Below are 19,489 nucleotides of genomic sequence, written 5' to 3'. Positions count from 1 at the left end.
CAAGTTAGTCCAATCAGAATAAAGACCTGGGTCTTTATTTTGCAACGGAGAGGAACTAGAACAGGAAACAGACATACTTCCCCAGTGCTCTGCTTGACCAAGACAGAGAGACAGCAAGTGCACAGAAGTTGGTAGCTATTTATTGCACTGAAAACACCAAGAATAAAACAGACACCCCTTCTTCCCCCCAACCCCACAATAGCAGAAAGTTTGAGCAGTGGTCATTCAAGTTCACAGCCACATATTTTAAAAAAGAACTGAAACAAACCCCCAAACAAATAGTAACAAAGATACCAGCACGGGGAGTCTGGCAAATACATCCCCTAAAGGGTCTCCCCTTGAAGGGAGACAGGAGGCCAGGGGTCAGGATCAGCGCTTGCTGGGCGCACACACGGGAGAATGCTTTCCCGTGAATGTGTTTGCATGCTGGAGCCTAGGACTTGTCTTAGGTCTGGATTTTTTTGCATCTACAGGATGTTTGACTGTCTGGTGGTATTGGGCTCTGGGCCACTTTGTCTGCCAGTCTCCCTGCCTGCTGTCTCAGGATCACACCATGCCCTGTGGTCCACACCAGCTGGCTGCACACCCACAGGCGTGGCCTTCGCAGTGGAGCCATCTCACCGTGGGGTAGGGACCAGCCTCCACTTCTCTGGCATCCAGAGAGGGGCACAGTGGACAGGAGGCGTGTCAGCAGATAAAAGGCAGGACGCTGGTGTCCTCCAGCTCAGCTCCCTCTGGTGGGGAACCGAGGGGTGAGCAGGGAAAAGACTTTCCCAAGGTCACACAGCAAGTCTGGTCAGAGCTGGGAATGAAATCCTAATAACCCCCATAACGTGGCTCTTTCCCCCGTAGTCCTCCGCTGATAAGCAGAGGACAGGCACAAAGAGGGGCTGAGGGGCAACTAGGGGAGAGCAGGGGGACTGGCCGGCCAAGAAAAGGACAGGAATCCAGCCAGTGACTCACCCTGTCGATTCTCATAGGTGTATTCAGGGTTCAGTCTTCACCCCAGTGTTCTGTCTGATCCCCCATCAGCCCTGTAACATAGGCTGGGCAGCAATATTAACCCTTTTAACAGAGGGGGAAACAGGCTGAAGAAAGGACCAGACTTTGCCTTGGTAATGGCAGCAATCCCTCACCTTTGGCTTGGGGATGGCTGTGGGAGCTGGCAGCTTGTAAGGGAGGCAGGCAGTTTTGCTGCAGGGACACTGGGATCACTGGGCCTTACTGGGAAGCCCTCTGGACCTGGGACAGACCAAGTGCCTGCCCTGGGCCTCGGCAGCAGGGTCTCTGCCAAGGAGAAAGGCCAGTCAACCAGTTTGGAGACCAGGAGGGCTGGGTAACCTCTCTCCTGGCCTGCGGCCCCTGCCCAGCCTGCCTTACCTGTCCCGGGAGCGAGAGTGCAAGAGAATGGGCCCAGCAGACAGCTCACGATCAGGGAAAACTCAGGAAATACTGGGCCACATCGCATTAGTGCTGCTCCACTCAACACCCAGCACACCCCAGAAGTTTGGAGGGATCAGAGAGAGTCCTCCAAACCTTTGGAGACGGGGCTCTTCCTCCCCTAAAATCCTCCAGAGGGGACAGTATCTCATGCTGGCAAAACACGGCCACACAGAGGCCAAAAGCACAGGGAGGCAGCAACATAATTCCGAGTCGGACACTGAGAATACAACCTCTATTTCTTTTTTTGTCCAAAACATGTAGATTGGTTTTGCTGAGTGTTATTTCTTCTTCTTCTTTTTTTTTTATTTCAACATACTTACTGCATATAAAGTCATGCAAAGAAAACAGTGCAGACAGTAGATCCAGGTGGACGTGCCAAGGCATTCCACATCAGAGTCAATCCCAAGGGAAGAGGGAAAGAGAAAGGAAAAGAGAGATGCAAACCACAGCCGCAGCAGCAGGTGTGAAGAGGAGAACTCCCAGTGTTCTTTTTGGACCCGCATGAAGACACATGCTCGTGAACCCCCCAGAGATGGATGGGGGTGCGCTGAGGGTGGTGCACAGATGTAATGAAATCCTGGGCAGCATGGTAGAAAGGATCTCAGTTTGGGAGGCAAGCAAGATAAAGTCCAGATACTGCCACCCTGACAACCTCCCCCAATCTCTCTGCCCAGATTTGCTATTTCTTCATCAGCACTAACATCTGATGCTTCTCCAGTTCCCAAGGGAACCTGGGGACTGAAATGTCAGAGATCCTTCCCTGTCAGGCTGAGTCCTCCTCAGCCCCAGATAACCCACAAGTGACAAAGTCCATCTCAGAGGTGACAAAAACAAAACAAAACAAAACAAAAACAAACCTAGAACAGGAAAAAAAGAAAAACTACCCCTCACCCCTCTTCCCACCTCCCTTCCCAACCCAAACCTTCTCACAATAATTTGAGAGGTCTAGTTATTACATAAATATCCATTAACGCGAAATCCACTTACGAAACACACAGAAGTTTGGCTATAAAAAGGCATGCGGTCCGAGTAGAAGCGATACCTAATGGTTGTTTTCTTTTGCCCTCAAAAAGCAATCAGATTCTCCCCTTCGGATATGATGAAGCTGGAATTCTCCAGGCCGGATGGATGGGTGGAATGGGCAGCTAGTGTTGGAAGTAAACATCGGCAGAAGGAAGAAAGGAAGAAGTGGGGGCACCCTGAGAGGATCGAGCCCCCCACACTGAGGGAGGAGGGTCGAGAACAAGAGGGCAGGACAGGATGGGAGAAGAGTTAGGACGGAGGTCTGAGGCAGCAGGCTCCTGACATCTTGCTCCTCTTTTGCCCTCTCCCACGGGGGAGGTTGGTGCAGGGGGCTGGCTGTTCTGCCCTTCCCCAAGGACCCAGAAGAGGGGAGATCAGGGAGGGGGTTCTGGCGGATGCCACCTTCCTCCCGGCTCTGCCCCTCCTCCCCAGCCCCTGGGTGAACACACAGTTGGGACCTTGGCCTCCGGCCAAGGCAGGGCCAGGCCAATGACAGCTGGGAGGGGGTCCTCGGGGCCAGCACCCAGGGCACCTGGGCCTGAGGAAGCCCCACCCTGGCAGGGGACAGAGAGCAAGAGTGACAGGTGGAAATGGGGAGATGTGGCCATTTGCTCTGAAGTTGTGATGGCTTTTGCGAGCGGACAGGTTTTCTTGACACAGGTATGAAGGTGACGGTGATAGTGGTGGTGGTGGGATGATGCGGTTGGGGGAATTCCAGCAAAATCCAAGTGGGAGAACCAGCAGCCACATTCCACAGACAAAGAGTGGATCTCTGCGGTACAACGCCTCCAGCCTGGTCCTTCAGCTGCAAGACACGGTTGACACAGTGGGTAACGTGGGTGCTTCTCAGGGCACCATGCCCACCTCCTTGGATGGAGTTCAAGTTGCCTCCTGTGGGTCCCACCCGCAGCTCCTCCCCCCACCCCCTGGGACCCACAGGCCTGCTCTCCTCCCAGTGGTCTTCCCACCTCTGGCTCAGGCAGGGCCCATCCAGCAGCCAGGTTCCCCAGCGTGTACCACCTCCAGACCGACACCACCCCGTTCATTTAGATCGTCGGAAGGAGGGGCTCTTACTGCGGCAGGACGGAAGGCGCCCCGGATCTGTGGAAGTGGACGATCTGCCATTTGCCATCCCGGCGGTGCCAGACGCGGGTCTCTTCCGACTGGGCCGTGCGGGGGATGCCGCCGGCGTCCAGGTACTGCGTGATGCGGATGTAGGCGATGCAGGCCGACTCGTCACCCATCAGGTGGATGTGGGGGTTCAGGATGGTGGTGTGCACAGGCTTGCTGTTCCGGGACCACACTGCAGGCGGGGATGGGAGGGGGCGGAGGAGTTGCACCTGGGGGCCTCCGGCTCGCTTCCTTCCCTCCCCCACTTCTCAGCAACCCCTTCAGCAGAGCACCTCTGCCTGCCTCATTTCCAGAGGAGCGGGTCTCTGCGACAGGGCTCAGCTACCTGGGAGTCAGGGCACAGCTTGTAGATGACTAGATCAGACCCCGGCGGAGATACAGTGGACTTCAAGACAAGGTGAATTCTTCAAACGCAGGGGAATGGAGTTGAGAATCATGGTATCTCAGACATAACAGGTGAACCTAGTGATGGCCTCTTGTGTACAGAGGCCAGGAGAGTACACAAACAAGGGGGCTGAACTGGGTACGAGACGCTAGATGACTACGGACCCTGTGTCTCGGGGTGAGGAGCCAGCAGGGAGTGGGGGAGACAGTGGTGAACGGGGCGCCATGTCCCTTCTGGGGAGGCGCCCTGTGTGCAGTTTCCTTGGCGTTTGCTATGTAAGTGGGACTCATGTTGCCACACCTCATTTTTCAAGAGAATCTAGAAATCTGGATTTCTATGTCAATGCCTCAGGTTTAATGATTGCTTTCAAATTTAAAACATCATGCAGACTATATGAAACGTGTGTAGTCAGATACAGCTTATGGGCACCTCATTAGCCACCTCTATTCTCAACGTATAGAATTACGGAAACTTGAAGAACATTAAAACTGTAGAATCTTGGAATTGTAGGGATGGTACTGGTGGCCGTGGGATGTGGTCGTGGAGCTTCCCAGAGTTAGGGGGAAAGGCACAGCTCTTATAATCCTGGGAGAACTGACGAAACCAGCCCTCTCTGTGTAATATGTGAGCCACAATTATTACCATTATCATCATCACCAGCTTGGTTTTAGGAACACTCCATTTTTCTCAGCAAGACAGAAAACAAAACACAGGAAGACAGTCACCTCGGGAGGGGCTGGACAGGGGTCACTAGGATCTTGGGCTTCAGTGGAACTCTTACACCTTCCCTCAGTGTAGCCCAAATGTGCCCAAATCCCACAGGAGAGCTCATGCAAAATATAGATTGCCCAGCCCTGCCCTTGGAGATGCCAGTTCAGGAATCTGTCATATTAAAAAAGCTCCCTCCCCTCTCCCATCCTTTGATTCTGATGCCCAGCCAGGTTTGTGAGCCACTGATTTCCTGAAAAATGTAAAAAAAAAAATTTTTTTTCACAACTTCAGAATAATATCTGCACCTAAATATGATACTCACATTATACTCAGGTTTTAGATAAATGACCCCAAATCACCGAGTCTTAGATATGTAGACTAAGAGGCTTTTATAATTCTGGGCTCTTGTATAGCAAGAGTGAAGAGCTTTTGCATATAAGCTTTGGAGTGACCTCAGAGATCAGAGGTCACCCTTTGGCCCTCCCACAAAATGCAAGGAGGCCTCTGTGAGCATACTCAACAGCATTCAGGGCTGGAGGCTCTCAACACTGTTTAGTTCAATGCATCCATTTAGCAGATCTGGAAACTGAGGTCCAGAGAAGCAATTGGACTTGTCCAAAGCTAGGCCAGTCTCTGAAAGAAATGCAGTAGAACCTAAAGAAGTCAGTCTCTAGGTGGGGCTGAATTAGGACAATCTAGAACAATCCCCAAAGGGATAGAATTTAGCACCGTTGAGGGCACTGGGCCTTACTGCTGTCTGCCAGGGCTGGGGTCCTGAGAGTCATTTGTAAAGCAATGGTCACCCTAACATGGCATCTCTTGAATGGAAACTAGGCTCCCAACATCTACCCTCATGGATAGTATGGGAGAAAGGGCCAGGTCCTCCAGCAGGAAAAAGCAGCCAGGAGGGTGAGACTTGCACCAGGGCAGGCAGTTACTCTGTGCTTGCTCTTTTCGATCCTTTGATGTGATCAGGTGTTCAAGCCCAGAGTCCAGGGAGCCAGTGTTATGATGGGACTCACTGCCAGAGTTTAGGTCAAGGGCTTACACAGCCTTCCGTGTCTCCTCCTCCTTTTGCATCCCTGAGTCTTAAAAGCCAGCTCAGCCTGATCTCTGCTCTGTGGGGATTGTGGTGTTCATTGTGGGGAACCAGCACCCCCCAGAGGACAGACCAGTAGAGAGGTGCCCCTGGTCATCAGCTAGGGAGCTCCAGGGTGAGCGGGACTGACTGTAGGGTCCAGCCACCTCTCTTCACACTCTACCTCTGTTGCTAGCCTTGGAAAAGCAGTGTTTGATTTGTCAAAGAAAATGTAACTTCCTTCTTCACAACTTTTTGGGGATGCTCTTAAGCCCTTGTGCTCTGCAAGATTCCATTAGTCTGTGTGCAGACAGGAGAGGAAGGCCCACCTCTGGTGCCCAGGTGAGGGGATAACACGGGGAAGGGAGGAGAAGGATAACACTGGAGGCAGTCGGGACCAGGTTTTGTCACCAACAATCTGGGTCCTTTGGACAAGTCGCTTCCTCTCTCTGGACCTCAGTTTCCCCTCTGTACAATGAAGAGTTGGACTAGAACCAACTTCAGTTGCTTAAGTAGTACCTTTGTTATTACCATCTACCTATACTTACTTTATGGCAACCCACTCTAGTATTCTTGCCTGGAGAATCCCATAAACAGAGGGGCCTGGTGGGCTACAGTCCATGGGGTCGCAAAAAGTCAGACATGACTGAAGCGACTTAGCATGTGCACATACTTACTTTATGAAAATATTTCCTTAAATCGATTCACTTTATTAATGTAGATACATTTAAAAGACGACTTTCTAAAACAATCATTAATGAATAACCAGTCTTACAGAATACACTTTTAATAAGCCCAATGAAAATGAAATCAAATTATGTAATCCTAGCTCCATGCTCTTTCCTGCAAGGCACCTGGGCCTGAGACCTCTCTCTTTTTGATAAAGAGGTGAGTTAGAAAGTCAGTAGATATTTAAGAGAGACTGACATTACACTGAGCCTTTCCTCTTGGCAGAGCCAGATGTACTGTTAGAAAGCGACCAACTTGCTCACTGTGTGAACCAGCGCTGTTTCAATGGGTGCCCACAAGCACCGGATCCCAGAGCGTTGCCTCAGTGCCTCCCCTCTGGGGGACCTTGGCCATGCCTCTTCTCAGGGCCTCCCTCTGGGTCCTAAGCTGCATGAGTCTAACCTGCTAGTGCATTGGTTTATCCTTGTCTGACCCCAGGCCAAGGCGAGACACAGACGCAGGCAGAAAGCGCCCTAGGTCAGGCCCAGCCTCAGCCCCCTGACAGCCCCAGAGTGCAAAGCTGCCACGGTCTCTCCTGCAAAGAGAGGCCCGAGAAGGACAGACATGCGGACAGAGACCTAGACAGACAGGCAGGGCACAGCAGTGTGAGCTTGGTTCCCCTTTCTCCCCCAAGAGTGCATTTCCATGCCCACTCATCAGGGCACTTGCAGGACAGCAACCTACATGCCAGTTTGCAACCAGCTGGTCAGCTGGGGTGGCCACAGGCATTCAGGTGACTGTAACTTGGGGGCGTGCCCCTGGGGGGCTCCCTTATCTGTAGAAAGGGAATAAAGTTCTTCCCCAGGCTCTCCCAGGGTCATGGGCAGGTGAGGGCTGGGAGGGCTTGTCACAGTGATCTAAGGTCCCCATCTGCAGCTGCAGCGGTTGGACGGACCAGGCTTAGGAGAGAGAACCAAGGCGGTACCAAGCCCTGTCCACACGGGCCCTTCCTCCTCACTGGCTCCTGAGCCGCCCCGGGGGCCCTGCCCGTCACCCTGCTGTGCCATCTGGCAGGACACCGAATAGAGCAGACAACAGGCAGCCCAGAGGGAAGGGATTGCTCACGGTTTTCAAAATAGAATCGATGGAAGTCCAGGCCCTCGACCAGGTTCCCCAGGGCCTCGGGTTCGAAGGCCGTCATCCCAGGGTCACACATTTTCCTGGGGGGAGGAAGTCAGAGGAAAGATGGGCTGGGGTGGCCTCTCGGGTGCCCCCTCTAATTCCAGGGGCCTGGACCCCAGGAAGGTGAGCCTGTGAAATCAAAAGTGACTGCACCCACCTTGTAGGATCAATGAGGCTGCGGAGGGGACAGGGCTGGGACAGGGACAGTGTGGACACAGCTGACTGGCAGGTGCTACTGGGAACTGGGAAGCCTGGGTCCAAACCATGGCTCTGCCGCTTACACGTCATGAGACCACCATGCCCCCTGCCCCCTAGCAGTGGCTTAACGTCTCTGAGCAAGAGGGCCATACCAAGATGCCAGCAGGGATAACTCAGCCTGTACACAACTCTCCAGATTACATCACACCCCCCACCTCAGGCAGCAGATCCTTCCAGAGGGGGCTTTCCTAATCTGTCTTCCTTGGGCAGGAGGACCTTTTCCATCACTTTAAATTGGCTTCTGTTCACAGCAGGCGTGGCCCTGGAGGGGCGCATTTTGCTGCATTAAATGAAGGCATCCTATTGTTGGCAGCAGCGTCCTCCGGGAGCCTCAGCTCCCTCTTCTGTGAGATGAGGAAGATAGCCGTCCAAGAAGTGGTGCCTGGGAGGAAGGAGCCAGGGCGTGGCTGAGCAGGCCCTCTGCTATGTATGTTTAGCTCAGTGCTCTCACTCACGTCTGCTTTCTGGGAGACCCTAATAGCCAGATGGAGGAAGGAAAAAACTGTCTCCCCCATCCCTAGGTCTCTGAGATCGTCTATGACACAACGTGGACCCCTGTGGCAATGAGAGTGAAGCCAGGGACAGGAAGTGCCCCAGGACAAACAAAGATCCCAACCTGGGGAGGGCCTGAAGATGATGGCGGAGGGCCCAGCCTCCTGTGAGCCGGAGCTGTGGTGAGTGCAGGGCACCCTGCCATTGTTCTGTCCTAACCGCTCTGTGTGACTCCAGACAACTCGCCTCTCCACTCAGAACCTCAGGTTCTCCTGACGGATTGGCCAGCGGGGTTGTTCTCAGATCATGTGGGATTTCCAGGATCCTTCCAGATCCAGAGTCCTTTAAGGTGGGGCTCTGAGCCCTGACCATCTGGAAGACTAAGCACCACCTCGCTCTCTCCAAGGAACCCCTCTGCAGGAGGTCTCTGGACCTCTGAAGGGACTCAGAAACCATCTGCTCCAGTTCCATTGTACATGTAGGGAAACAGGCTCGGTGAGACGAAGAGGCTTATCCAGGGTGACACAGAGTCAGACTCAGCACCACAGGCCCCAGAGGTCATAGCAAGGGGTCAAAACCTAGGCTACAGAGGAAGTGATATCTTAGAGGTGGAAGACTCGGGGGTTTTGGGTCAACAGGAGACACCTCTCCTTCCCTCCCTCCCTCTAGCTGTGTCCCCAGAGCCACACTCAGGCTCTCTCATCACTGACTTAATTCTTTCCAGGGCCAGACGCAAAACCTGTTCAACAGTGCATTTCCGTGTTTTTATGCAACCCTCAGGGGCACACATGCACACACACCCATGCACACCCCTTATGCACGCAGTCATAAATGTGCACGTTACACTCACGAGTACATGCGGCCTCCGTCTCACACCTGCACCTTCCAAGGTCCTTGTTTCTCCAGAGATAATCAGCAGATTGCTGGGGCTTTGTCACCCGCTGCTGCTGAAACCCTCCCACAATCAGGGTGCACCTGGCCTGCCCAGCCTTTGAGAAACAAACTTCAACTCCTGGGCATATAGCAGTAACCAGGATCAGGCTGCCCAAGGAGCAAAGCCCACCCAGGTCATTCCTACTTCACCCAACAGGCAAGGGTCATTCTGCCCTTAGTTGGCAGCTTTTGTCCACCAAAAAGACCTGGGCCTTGTTAGCCCTGGCCAAGACCAGAATCCTGGCTCTCCTGGGGGCCCAGTGAGGTCCGCTCCTGGCCTAGACCAGCAAGGCTGAAGATGACCACCAGGGGGCGCTCCAGCCCAGTCTTTGTACACTGGTCGCTTCTCCAAGGGCTGGCCCAGGTGTGTAGGGAATGTGTCATACCATTTGTTTATATCATGCTATTTTTGCGCACTCTGCCTTATCCCTGGATGGCTCAGAATGGCTTTTTATGGTGGTTCTTTTGCTCCCCACCTGCTCACTGAAGTTTGGTTTCCTGCCTGCTCCTGCCCATCTGAGGTCAGAGGAAGTCCAGTGTAGCCCAGGCCCACATGGGCGGACTGAGGAAGGGCCTGCCTCCCTCCCCTCCTTCCCAGCTTATCTCCCGAGGAGGCCCATGTTGCACTGGAAGCCACCCCCTCTTCCCTTGGGGGAGGAAAAGTTTTGTTGGTATTCTTCCTAGACACCAAGATAGGAGCAGAAAGAGGAGCAGGACTGAGATATAGACAATTACTGTGAGCAAAAAACTTAATGAAAGCATAAAGTCAGAAGGCATACCAGACTGAATGAGTTCAGCCTGATTCACGGCACATGCAGTGTGAGTGAATGGGGGTCACAGACAAAGACCCCCCGGCGCTAGCCATCAGCACCCCTGATTCCGGCAGGACATGCAGAAGGCACCCAACCGACTCACGTGTAGGACTCAAAATCTCCATTGCTGATGGCTTCAATCAGCTGCTCTGTCACTTTTATGATCTCTTGTTTCCGCACTGGAAGGCAGGAGGGGACACAGAGAGATAACAGTGATCGTGATGGAGATGTGGCGCCAGCCCCCGGGTCCTGAGCTGTTGCCTCGCACCAGCCCCCGTCCTGAGGGCCTCACATTGTCTCAGCTGTCCTCATGCTGCCCCTGGGTGTCATCACTCCCGGTTCGTGCGAGAAGAAACTGAGGCTCAGAAAGGTGGCAGGGTGTGAAAGTCCCCTCGACCGCAAAGGGCAGAGCCTGGGTCTTAGTTGGCAGCCTCTGCTTCCAGAGAGCAAGCATGGTTCTGGCTCTAGGTCTGATTTGAACCCAAGTCTTGACTCCAAAATACACCTTCTCCATCACCTTGTTTTGCCACCTGAATCCAAGCAAGGTTACCTGTGACTATCACCACCAGCAGCCAAAAACCAGAGGTTCCCCTGTGGTCCAAGCTGGGGGCACTAAGGGAGGGCTCAGGGCTTATTTATCCCTTGGGTCTGGGTGAGTTTTTATTCCATTTGCATACCTACAAGAATCAGGCATGAGCTTTCCAGAATTTTCCAGGCATAGTGAATCCCAGTTACTGACACCTGGCCTCCCCCACTGAAACACCACAAACAGCTGTTGTCTCTCTGGTAGAGTAGATATCAGTTTTCTTATGAGGTGTGTGACGTTCTGTGCCCTAGCTTTCCCATCTGTAAAATGGGGATGCTATCACCTCTTATACACTCAGTGCTGAACAAGCAGTGTAAATAACCCAGGCTTCAGTATCAGCTAGCCTTCATCCGAATCCCAGCCTGGGTCGTTATCAGCTGCTCAGCCGTGGGCCACGGGTTGTTTTCCCATCCATCATATGGAGACGATAATGCCTCCGTTCCAGAGTTGCTATGACTACAGGGTGAGATGGTGTGCCTGAGGCACTTGGAGCAGGTACACACAGTAGGTCCCACTTCCTATATCCTCCCACGTGCAGTTGTATCTGCTCCTCACACCCTGGGGGTGGGGGGAGGCAAAGCCAGTTTCCTCCTATTTGATCCATGAAGAGACCAAGCCTCGGCAATGAAGGAACTGGAGTCACATGTCCCGGCTTCCAGGAGGGCTGTCCTGCCAGAAGCCTGACTCAGTTTCCCAGGTCCTCCTTCCCTTCTTCCCCAGGCTCAAGCTTGGCCTCAAACCTGGTCAGTGAGCTGGCTGCAGCCTCAGGTGAGATGGGGGACATACTGCCCGTCTCTCGGGCCGGGAGTGTGGGAAGGAGGCTGCTCCTGTCAGAGCCCTCGACCCGGCCTGCCCCTCTCCTTACCAACTGCAGGAGCCACCCTGGCCCACCTCACACGGGGAGCTCGCCTCAGGCCCAGAGGACACAGAATCACAGAGCACCCAAGCTGCAAGAACCTTGGCGACCGCAGACTCAGCCTCCTTATCCAGCTATTGGGCAAACAAAAGCCTGGTAAGAGGTGCGGCCCGCTCAAGGACACAGAACATCCCGGGTGTGCAGTCTGGCTTCCAGCGCAGGGCCTTTCCCAGAACCTGGGAGCTCCAACATGTTCCCTGTCACGTTGGGCCCATGAGCTGTCTCTTCCCCAACTCAAATATTTAATATGAGCGCTGCAAAGGCTCACTGGCCCCTGGAGCAGGCCTGGCTCTGCAGACATTCCTTGCAGAGCGAGGGAGCGTGCCAGTGCTCAAGCCTCGGAGCTTGAAGCCTCCCAGCACAGCTTCCTATGCTGCTCACTCCCTGTTCAGAGATGAGCTCCAGCCACACTGGAGGCGACAGGTGAAATCGTCTGCTCCGATGTCTGTGCAGCAACAAAGCCATCATCACCGTCTCTGCACGCCGCCCCCCCCCCCCACCGCCACGTGCCCCTCAGGGCAGGGCCCGGTGCCCAGCACAGCTCTTGGCACGTGGTGAGTGCTCAGTAGACATAACCATCTTGGAAGTTACCTTCTCCAGTGTCAGCCACCACAGTGAGTGACACAGTCTTTATCTCCTGGCTCCTCTAAGAATCACCAGGACTGGGAATGAGTGTCTTAGACCAGGAGCTCTGCCAGGTGACCCTGTCTTGCCTAGCACTGAGACAGGCAGCATGAATGAATGGGTGGATAAACCAAATCAGGGTCTGGGGCTGCTGTCTTTGCTTGTTCCCTGAAACTGCCCAAGTTGCCTAGTGGCCTCTGTCCCTTGGAGCCCAACAACCCAGTCTCCTGGTCAAGCTAGAGACTGAGGATGGAGAGAAACGCACTGCTATCAGGAGACACCTCATTCTAGCCGCTCCCACATGGAATCACGGTGACCCCACAGGGCAAATTCACAGGCTCCTGGCAGGCCCTGGGGCCCGAGTCACCCGCCTTGTTTTGTCTGCACGGCTTTACATGCCCTTCCCGCTTGACATTCCATGAGCTTCTGCTTAACACCCTATCTCCTGTGGGCTGCTTCTCCCCAGAGCGTCAGAAAGACTAGCCAAGTGGTCAAGGGCATGGATTCTGGAGCCAGACCCCAGCTCTACTACTCAGAAACCATGTGCCCTTGGGCAAGCTATTTCCCCCTGCCTCAGTTTCCAATATGTATAATGGAGCTACTAATAGTACTTACCTCATAGGGTGGTTCTGAGGGTTGAGTTAAGAATATATCAACGAAAATAACTAACACACATATGGTCCTCACTCAGAACCAGCTACTGTTCCAAGCCCTTTATATCAAGTCATTTATGTAAATAATGATGCATTATGTAAAAGTGTTGAGAGCAGTGCCCAGCGCTCCATAACTGAAAGCTGTGATTATCCTCAGTGGAAAGCTCTGAACTGGAAGTTCCCCCTGAGGACAGCCTCTAGCCAGGCCGGGACGCTTCCCAGCAGCCTGATATGTGATGCTTCAGTTTTGGTTGAAGTTTTGGGGCTTGCAGCCTGCCTAGGAGGCCACCACACTGCTGCAGAGCATCTTCCATTTGCACCCACATCCTTCTTTTATGTTAAGATCTTCCCCTAAAAGCCCCTTAGTTTCTGGGGCCCTGCACTGTGTACCTGATATCCCAGACTTTAAGCCTTCCACCTGCCAGCCTTTTCTTCTCAGGGCTGAAAGCCTCCAGCATGTGGTTTGCAGGATCTCACTCAAGCTGTCTATCTACTCTTCTGGGGTACTTAAGCTATTAGATGCTTCTGTGAGTGTGAGCACACAGTCCTTGATGTAGCTTGAATATTGCAGAATTTCAGGCCTAGGGTAGCACTCTTTATCCCCTCCCCAATTCTGGACACTATACCTCTATTAATGCATCCCGAGACAGTGCCTAACTTGGCCTTCACCCACGTAGGACACCAAGTTTGCCAATGGTTAAAGCCTGGCAGGTGGGAATCTCCCTCGCTTCACTCTCTGAGACCAAAGATCTGGGACTCTGATGCTCCTTAGATCTGGAGAAATTCACTCTTGCTGTGAGCCCCTCCCATGTCCTCAGCAGATCCACTGCTCTATGAAAGATTCATCCAGCAGCTGCTCAGTAGCAACTCTGGCATTTTTAATCTTCTAGGCATTCACCCAGACAACCAAGAGTGTTCCCTCATAGCTGGGAAAGCTGAAGCCAGCGAGGTTAAGACACTCTCTCAAGGTCACACAGCACATGGCGGCTGAGATGAGATCAGCATTCCCGGCTGAAATTTCCCAGAATGTCTCTGCCCAGATTCGGAGTTTTCAAGAAGCTGACCAGGAGGAGGAGGGCGGTGGGGAGGAAGCCTAGCAGAGTCCTGTGCAGCTCAGAGGGTGAGAGGCCTGTGTATCAGCCTGAGGGGCTCTGAAATATTCATGTCCCCTTCTTTGCTCAGGGGGAAATGTTCCCTGGAGGATGACATTTCTAATTAACTTTAATGTTAGGTCAGAATCCACCCTACCAGCTGCTATTCTCACTTAGTAAGAAGACTTAACAAATTAACACCAGAAAATGGTTCTCTGGAAATTTTTTCTGAGGCCTGAAGAACCTGGGGGAGGCACAGGGCTCCTCTCTCCTGCCAAACAGTGGGAGAAGCTCCTGGTTGGGCCAGTATCTTTTCCAGCAGACATGGCCCTTTACATGTATGGAAACTGAGGCAGGAAATGGGCTCCAAGTCCTACCATTAATAACACTGACATGCCCTTTCTCTTCTCTGGGCTTCAGCTTCCCTCTTTTTATTTTATTTATTTATCTTTGGCCATGCGATAGGCATGTGAGATCTTAGTCCCCCTACCAGAGATCAAATCTATGCCCCCTGAAATGGAAGTGCGGAGTCTTAACCACTGGACCACCAGGGCAACTTATTCCTCCTCTCTTTAAAAGGGACATAAATGAACTAAAATTCAAGACTTCACAAATGTTCCCATCCTGATATCTCTAAAGCAGAGGATAATGATTGTAAATGTCAGGCCTTGGGGATACAACCCAGAGCCATTACTCCAGGTGGAAAATGTCTTTAACGGGTCTGCACATTGCACATTATGTTAATAGTGGATACAAACTTTACATTCTATTTCAAACACTTCTCTGTCTGTTTAACATATAAATATTTATCTTAAAATAATCTTTGAGTAAAACTGACGCTCCAGGAAAATGCCGTATGGCTTCCAGTCATTCAACCATAAGCTCCAGTTTGAAAGAAAAGAAATTAAGATTTATTAAACAGTGACCATATTTCAAGCACTGCGTAAGCACTTTAGACATAGCCTCTTGTTTCATCTGCACAGCAGTCCTCTGAGCTTGGTGCTATTATCGTCATCTCTTTATAGTTAAGGAAACAGAGGCTCAGAAAGGTTCAGTAAGTTGCCTAAAGTCACCCAGCAAATAGACTCCCGTGAACAATCACAGGGCTTGTTTGCCTCCACAGATTGTGTCTGCTCTGAGACCAGGATTATGAGGCTACAACACGTCTCCTCAAAACACCCAGCACCTAACTCTTACCACTGGCACAGGGAACCTCAAATACAGCAAATGTCTCAGAAACACCCTCTATTGCCCCACCACAAACCTATGGAATCAGAATCCACAAGAGCAGGGCCAGGAATATGGTTATAAATCATACTTGAGGGGCTGAGAATGCTGGCCTGATCCCAAAAATTTTTCAAGATAATGCATTTTGAAGGCTGTCCCGAATGCCATGGTAGAAACTTGATTTGCTCTGGCACCAGGCAACGGTGATGGAGTCACCACCCCCCACCCCACCCCACTCCCAGCTGGGAATGACCGGAGAGGAATACACACAGGGTGGGCCTAGTCTTCCAAACATCCTGATGGAGTCAGGAGGCAGCCTCACAGGGTTTGTTGTGTTAAAACTGTCTTAAATCAGCCTGAATGGCAATGGTGCAGAATATGTATTACATAAGAAAATGCTCTTTTCCTCATGACTGTATTCTTTTAGAAGCAAGTCGTCTAAACTCCTGAAAATATCTCGACTGGTACCACTGTGGTCTCTCCAGGTTGGTGCTGTTTTTCTAGGTCTCAGTGACTGCCCAAGCATCTCAGATACATGCCCGAGTGTGAGAACCCCCAGCTTTGCTGGGTTTCCCTGTCTTGGGGCAATAAGGAGGGCCGGGTACAGGCAGAACAGCAGGACATCACTGACTCATCCAAGGACTTGGTGCAGATGTCAGCCCCCCACCCTCCCTCCTCTAAGCTCCAAGCACACTTGTCACCGGGCAAGGCTTCCCCAGCTACAGGCCAGGCCCTGAGGTGCACTGCCTGCGTTCATATCCTAACTGTACCATTTATGAGCTCTGGGACTTTGGGCAAATTTACTCAACCCCTCAGGTTCTGGGCTGTTGAATGGGGTTAATCACAGTACCTTCTTCCTAGGCTTGTTGTAAAGCTCAGATGAATATCAAGCAGTTGAAACATGTCTCGCCCACAGCAAGTGCCCCATAAAAGACAGCCATTCTTATTCCTGTTGCCATCCTATTATTTCCTCTCTTACTATCAAATCACGCTTATCTGGGGTCTTGCTCCCCCTTCCATCTGAGTGTGGTGAACACTATTAGTTATTGGCTACAGTAGCCCCTGAATTTTAGGTTGATCTTTTTTTTTTCTGGCCATGCCGAGGGGTATGCAGATCTTCCCCAACCAGAGATTGAACCTGTGCCCCCTGCATTAGAAGCGCAGAGTCCTAACCGCTGGACCACCATCGGAGTTCTTGGGTTGGTCCTAGGCAGTGTTTCCCATATTCTAGTTTATTGAACTTTCTGCATTTCTGCTTTCCCTTCCTTTACTTTGAATTTTAAAAATCATCTCGTCTTTTTTAAAAATTTCAAAAACACTTCCAAAGGAAAATGTATACTTCTACATTTATGACTTGACTATGTTAATTTTTTCACATTGAATTAATTTAATACATGTTAAAGTCAACACATAACTGCTGCCATAAGAAAAGTCCATCCAGGTACCACTAGTGGGCCAGGCACACCATACGGGGAAATGCTGCCCCACAACGTACCCTATAGGGAGCAAACTAAGGCTTTCTGTAGAGAAACAGGACACAAAGTTGGCCTAGGGGCCCCTCCAGGCAGGAGACTGTCAGCGAAGGGGGCCCACCAGGAGGCCTGGGATCCCTGATGCTGAAGGCAAGGCCCCTCCTACCTTTGGTGTCTTCATCCTCAATGGTGGTATTGGTGCTCTCCGAAGATTCCTGCCAAAAAGAATAGGGGAGGTGGTGAGGCCCGCTTGCTGAGCAAGAAGACGTGGGGTCAGCGGGGGGCTGCCCCAGCTGCCTGATGCTGCGGCCCCGTTTCCGCAAGCCTCATCGGCTCTGCCGTCCAGGTGCTGCACTGAAAAATCCCGTCAGCCTTCCACTAAGGAGGGAACGGGCCCAACTCAGCCGGCGGCTGGTGGCGTGGCGGGAGCAGAGTGAGAAGGAAGGGGTGGAGGCACGGAGAGCTCTGGCCTTTCTGGGAGGGCTGGGGGTGGGGGGTGGCGCTGTCCTGAGCCCTGTCTGCTGGAGGGAGCAGAGAGGGGGTGTGGAGGGCAGAGAGGCACACGGTGGCCACAGGATGGGGAAGGAGTACACACACTGGCAGGGGAGGAAGAGAGAGACGGGGAGGCCCAGTGTGAGAGAGCCTGGGCTTTTCAGGGGGAGAAAAACCACACAATTGAGGGAGACAGCAATGGAGTCAGAAGAAGAGGGGCATGGGCCATGCCACCACAGGAACCCCTAGACAGAGGCAGGGGCTGGTGGCTCCTCTGCCACCGGCAGGCCCTGGGTTGCCTCGCAGAAGCTCAACAAGGGCCTCCACGGCTTTGGCCAAACCAAGCCCCTCAGCGGCCACAACTGGCACAAACCAAGCCCTAAGCTGAGTTCCAGAGCCAGGGTGGGGAGAAGCGAGAAGCCACGGCTGGATGTGGGATGGGGTTCAAATCAACCTTTGCTTCCAAGGGAGTTCCCAGGTCTGCTGTCAGGCTGCTGGCCTGGGCCATGGAGTTGGAGGTGTCAACAGAAACACGCCAACAACACGCACACACAACATACATATTGTCACACGAGGCACACGTACCAAGCACGCCCTGAGCCCCCTCTCCCCGCCCCGGGTTCCCATTGCAGCCTGCAGGAGGGAGGCAGGAGCGAGGGTTCGAGGCCCAGGATTTACCGGCGTTTGGGAGACGGCAGACACTCACCATTAACTGAACGCTGGAACTGGACTTTCTTTTCTGGAAAAACAAGGAGAAGAGATGGGACAGGAAAAGACACAGCGTGAAAACGGCAGGGAGCAGAGGAACGAACAACAGGGGAGGGTTGGAAGGAGGATGGGCCTTGGGGTCATTCTCTGTGGTCCCTTGCCAGCCACAGTGTCGGGACAAGGTCAGGGCCACCAGCAGCAGCTGACCCGGCAGGGACAGTCCTCTCCAGCCTGGAGTTCTGGGGCCTTATGCACAGCTGCCTGGGTCTCAACAACCCAACCACCAAGCTCCAGGCCAAGCCTCTTCTGGACCAGGGCTCCCCTTATGCCAAACTGGGATGTGGAAACAAATCCTGGGTCTCAGATACTAGTTGCCTAAGGCCTCCAGAATCCAAAGCTCTTGAGGGACAAAACATCTGGAGACCTTTTGTCTCAGCTCAGGTCTGGAGATGAGGCTCAATGTCTCCTCCTAGGCTCCCCCTGTGTCTCTGCTGAAAGGACCCCACTCCTGATTTGGTTGAGTGTCACAGTCACTCAGGAAGCTTGTTCAAAATACACATAACTGGGCCCTCTCTCAGGAGTTTGATAACCAGGTCTGCATCAGAGCCTGGGCATATTTATTTTAAATGGTGTTCCCAGGTGATTCCAAAGCAGAGACAGGGGTGGGAACCAGTCCCCTAAGTGACCTCAAAAATCCTGAGGGTCCTCCCTTCAGCCTATCCTAATTTTGCAGGGATTTGCCATGTGACCTGTGGGAATCAAGGGAAGGAAAGAGGAACATGTAACTTATCTTCTCCCTCTTTCAGTTCTAAGCTTGGAGTCTTAAAGACTCACACTCATAGGAGGTTGCAGGTCAAGACTGACACTTGCATCGCACAGGTGGGAAACTGGGGCTCAAGGTGGCTCAGATAGCAACTAACAGTGAAGAGGCTGGAACCCCCGATGCAGGCCCTCTGCCCTGTCTAGGTCGTCAGGTACCCTCAGCCTGATGGCTCCTCATGGCTCATCCTGGAAACACTTACATCTGAGAGGCCAGGAGGCTGCTCCCTGAGCTGCTCTGTGTGGGGATCAGTGGGGAGACTTGAGATGCCCTCCGGGTAGGCCTTTGCCAGGGGAGGCCCTGGGTATTCTCTGAGGGTCCTCGGGTCTAATTCTGGGCTTTCTGACTCCAAGATCCAGGAGCCTGAGATCCTTTCCTTTCCACCCAGGGCCTCTGCAGAGGTGGCCAGGGTGGCTCACTGGGCTTTCCCAGTGTTGGTGCTCATAGCCCCTGCCTCTGCCCCAGCTGGCCCGGGCGGTATGACTTCCGCATCCGGCAGCCAGTCCTTCCTCCCCTTCCCTCTCATCTCCTCCCCTCTCTTTTCCTCCTAGTGTCGGCTTCACTCCTGGCTGGAGCCGGGCCAGGCACAGCGCGTGTTGGACGGGACAGGCCCACACAGCTCGGCTGTCAGCAGAAACCGGAGAACGGCCGTAGGGGCCAGGAGGTTCCAGGTGGGACACGAGGAGGGAACACAGAGCAGAGACTGCGTCAGATTCGGACATACAGTGACAGGATGGGACATGGAGGGGTGGGGTCATGACGCACGGATGGGACACCAACAGG

The 19,489-nt window shown here is 52.9% G+C and overlaps 1 protein-coding gene across 2 annotated transcripts in view; it reads right to left on the bottom strand.

The window, feature by feature from the left end:
- Positions 1 to 118: 118 nt before the first annotated feature.
- Positions 119 to 19,489, bottom strand: part of CAMK2A (calcium/calmodulin dependent protein kinase II alpha) — a 65,457-nt gene continuing 46,086 nt past the window's right edge. The window contains exons 14-19 of one of the 2 annotated variants that reach the window (XM_040239599.1): positions 17,885 to 17,917; positions 16,853 to 16,901; positions 10,221 to 10,296; positions 7,566 to 7,660; positions 3,541 to 3,769; positions 119 to 3,271 (exon numbers count right to left, since the gene is read on the bottom strand). In XM_040239599.1, coding sequence (XP_040095533.1) covers positions 3,268 to 3,271; positions 3,541 to 3,769; positions 7,566 to 7,660; positions 10,221 to 10,296; positions 16,853 to 16,901; positions 17,885 to 17,917 — 486 coding nt within the window. In that variant the 3' untranslated portion in view covers positions 119 to 3,267. The remainder of the gene's footprint in view (positions 3,272 to 3,540; positions 3,770 to 7,565; positions 7,661 to 10,220; positions 10,297 to 16,852; positions 16,902 to 17,884; positions 17,918 to 19,489) is intronic. The other variant, XM_040239600.1, reaches the window with a different exon arrangement.

Source organism: Oryx dammah, unplaced genomic scaffold (genome assembly GCF_014754425.2).
Source record: "Oryx dammah isolate SB20612 unplaced genomic scaffold, SCBI_Odam_1.1 HiC_scaffold_5, whole genome shotgun sequence".
Classification (NCBI taxonomy): domain Eukaryota; kingdom Metazoa; phylum Chordata; class Mammalia; order Artiodactyla; family Bovidae; genus Oryx; species Oryx dammah.
Note: the sequence above shows the minus strand (reverse complement) of the source record. Positions and strands in the feature narration are given on the sequence as shown.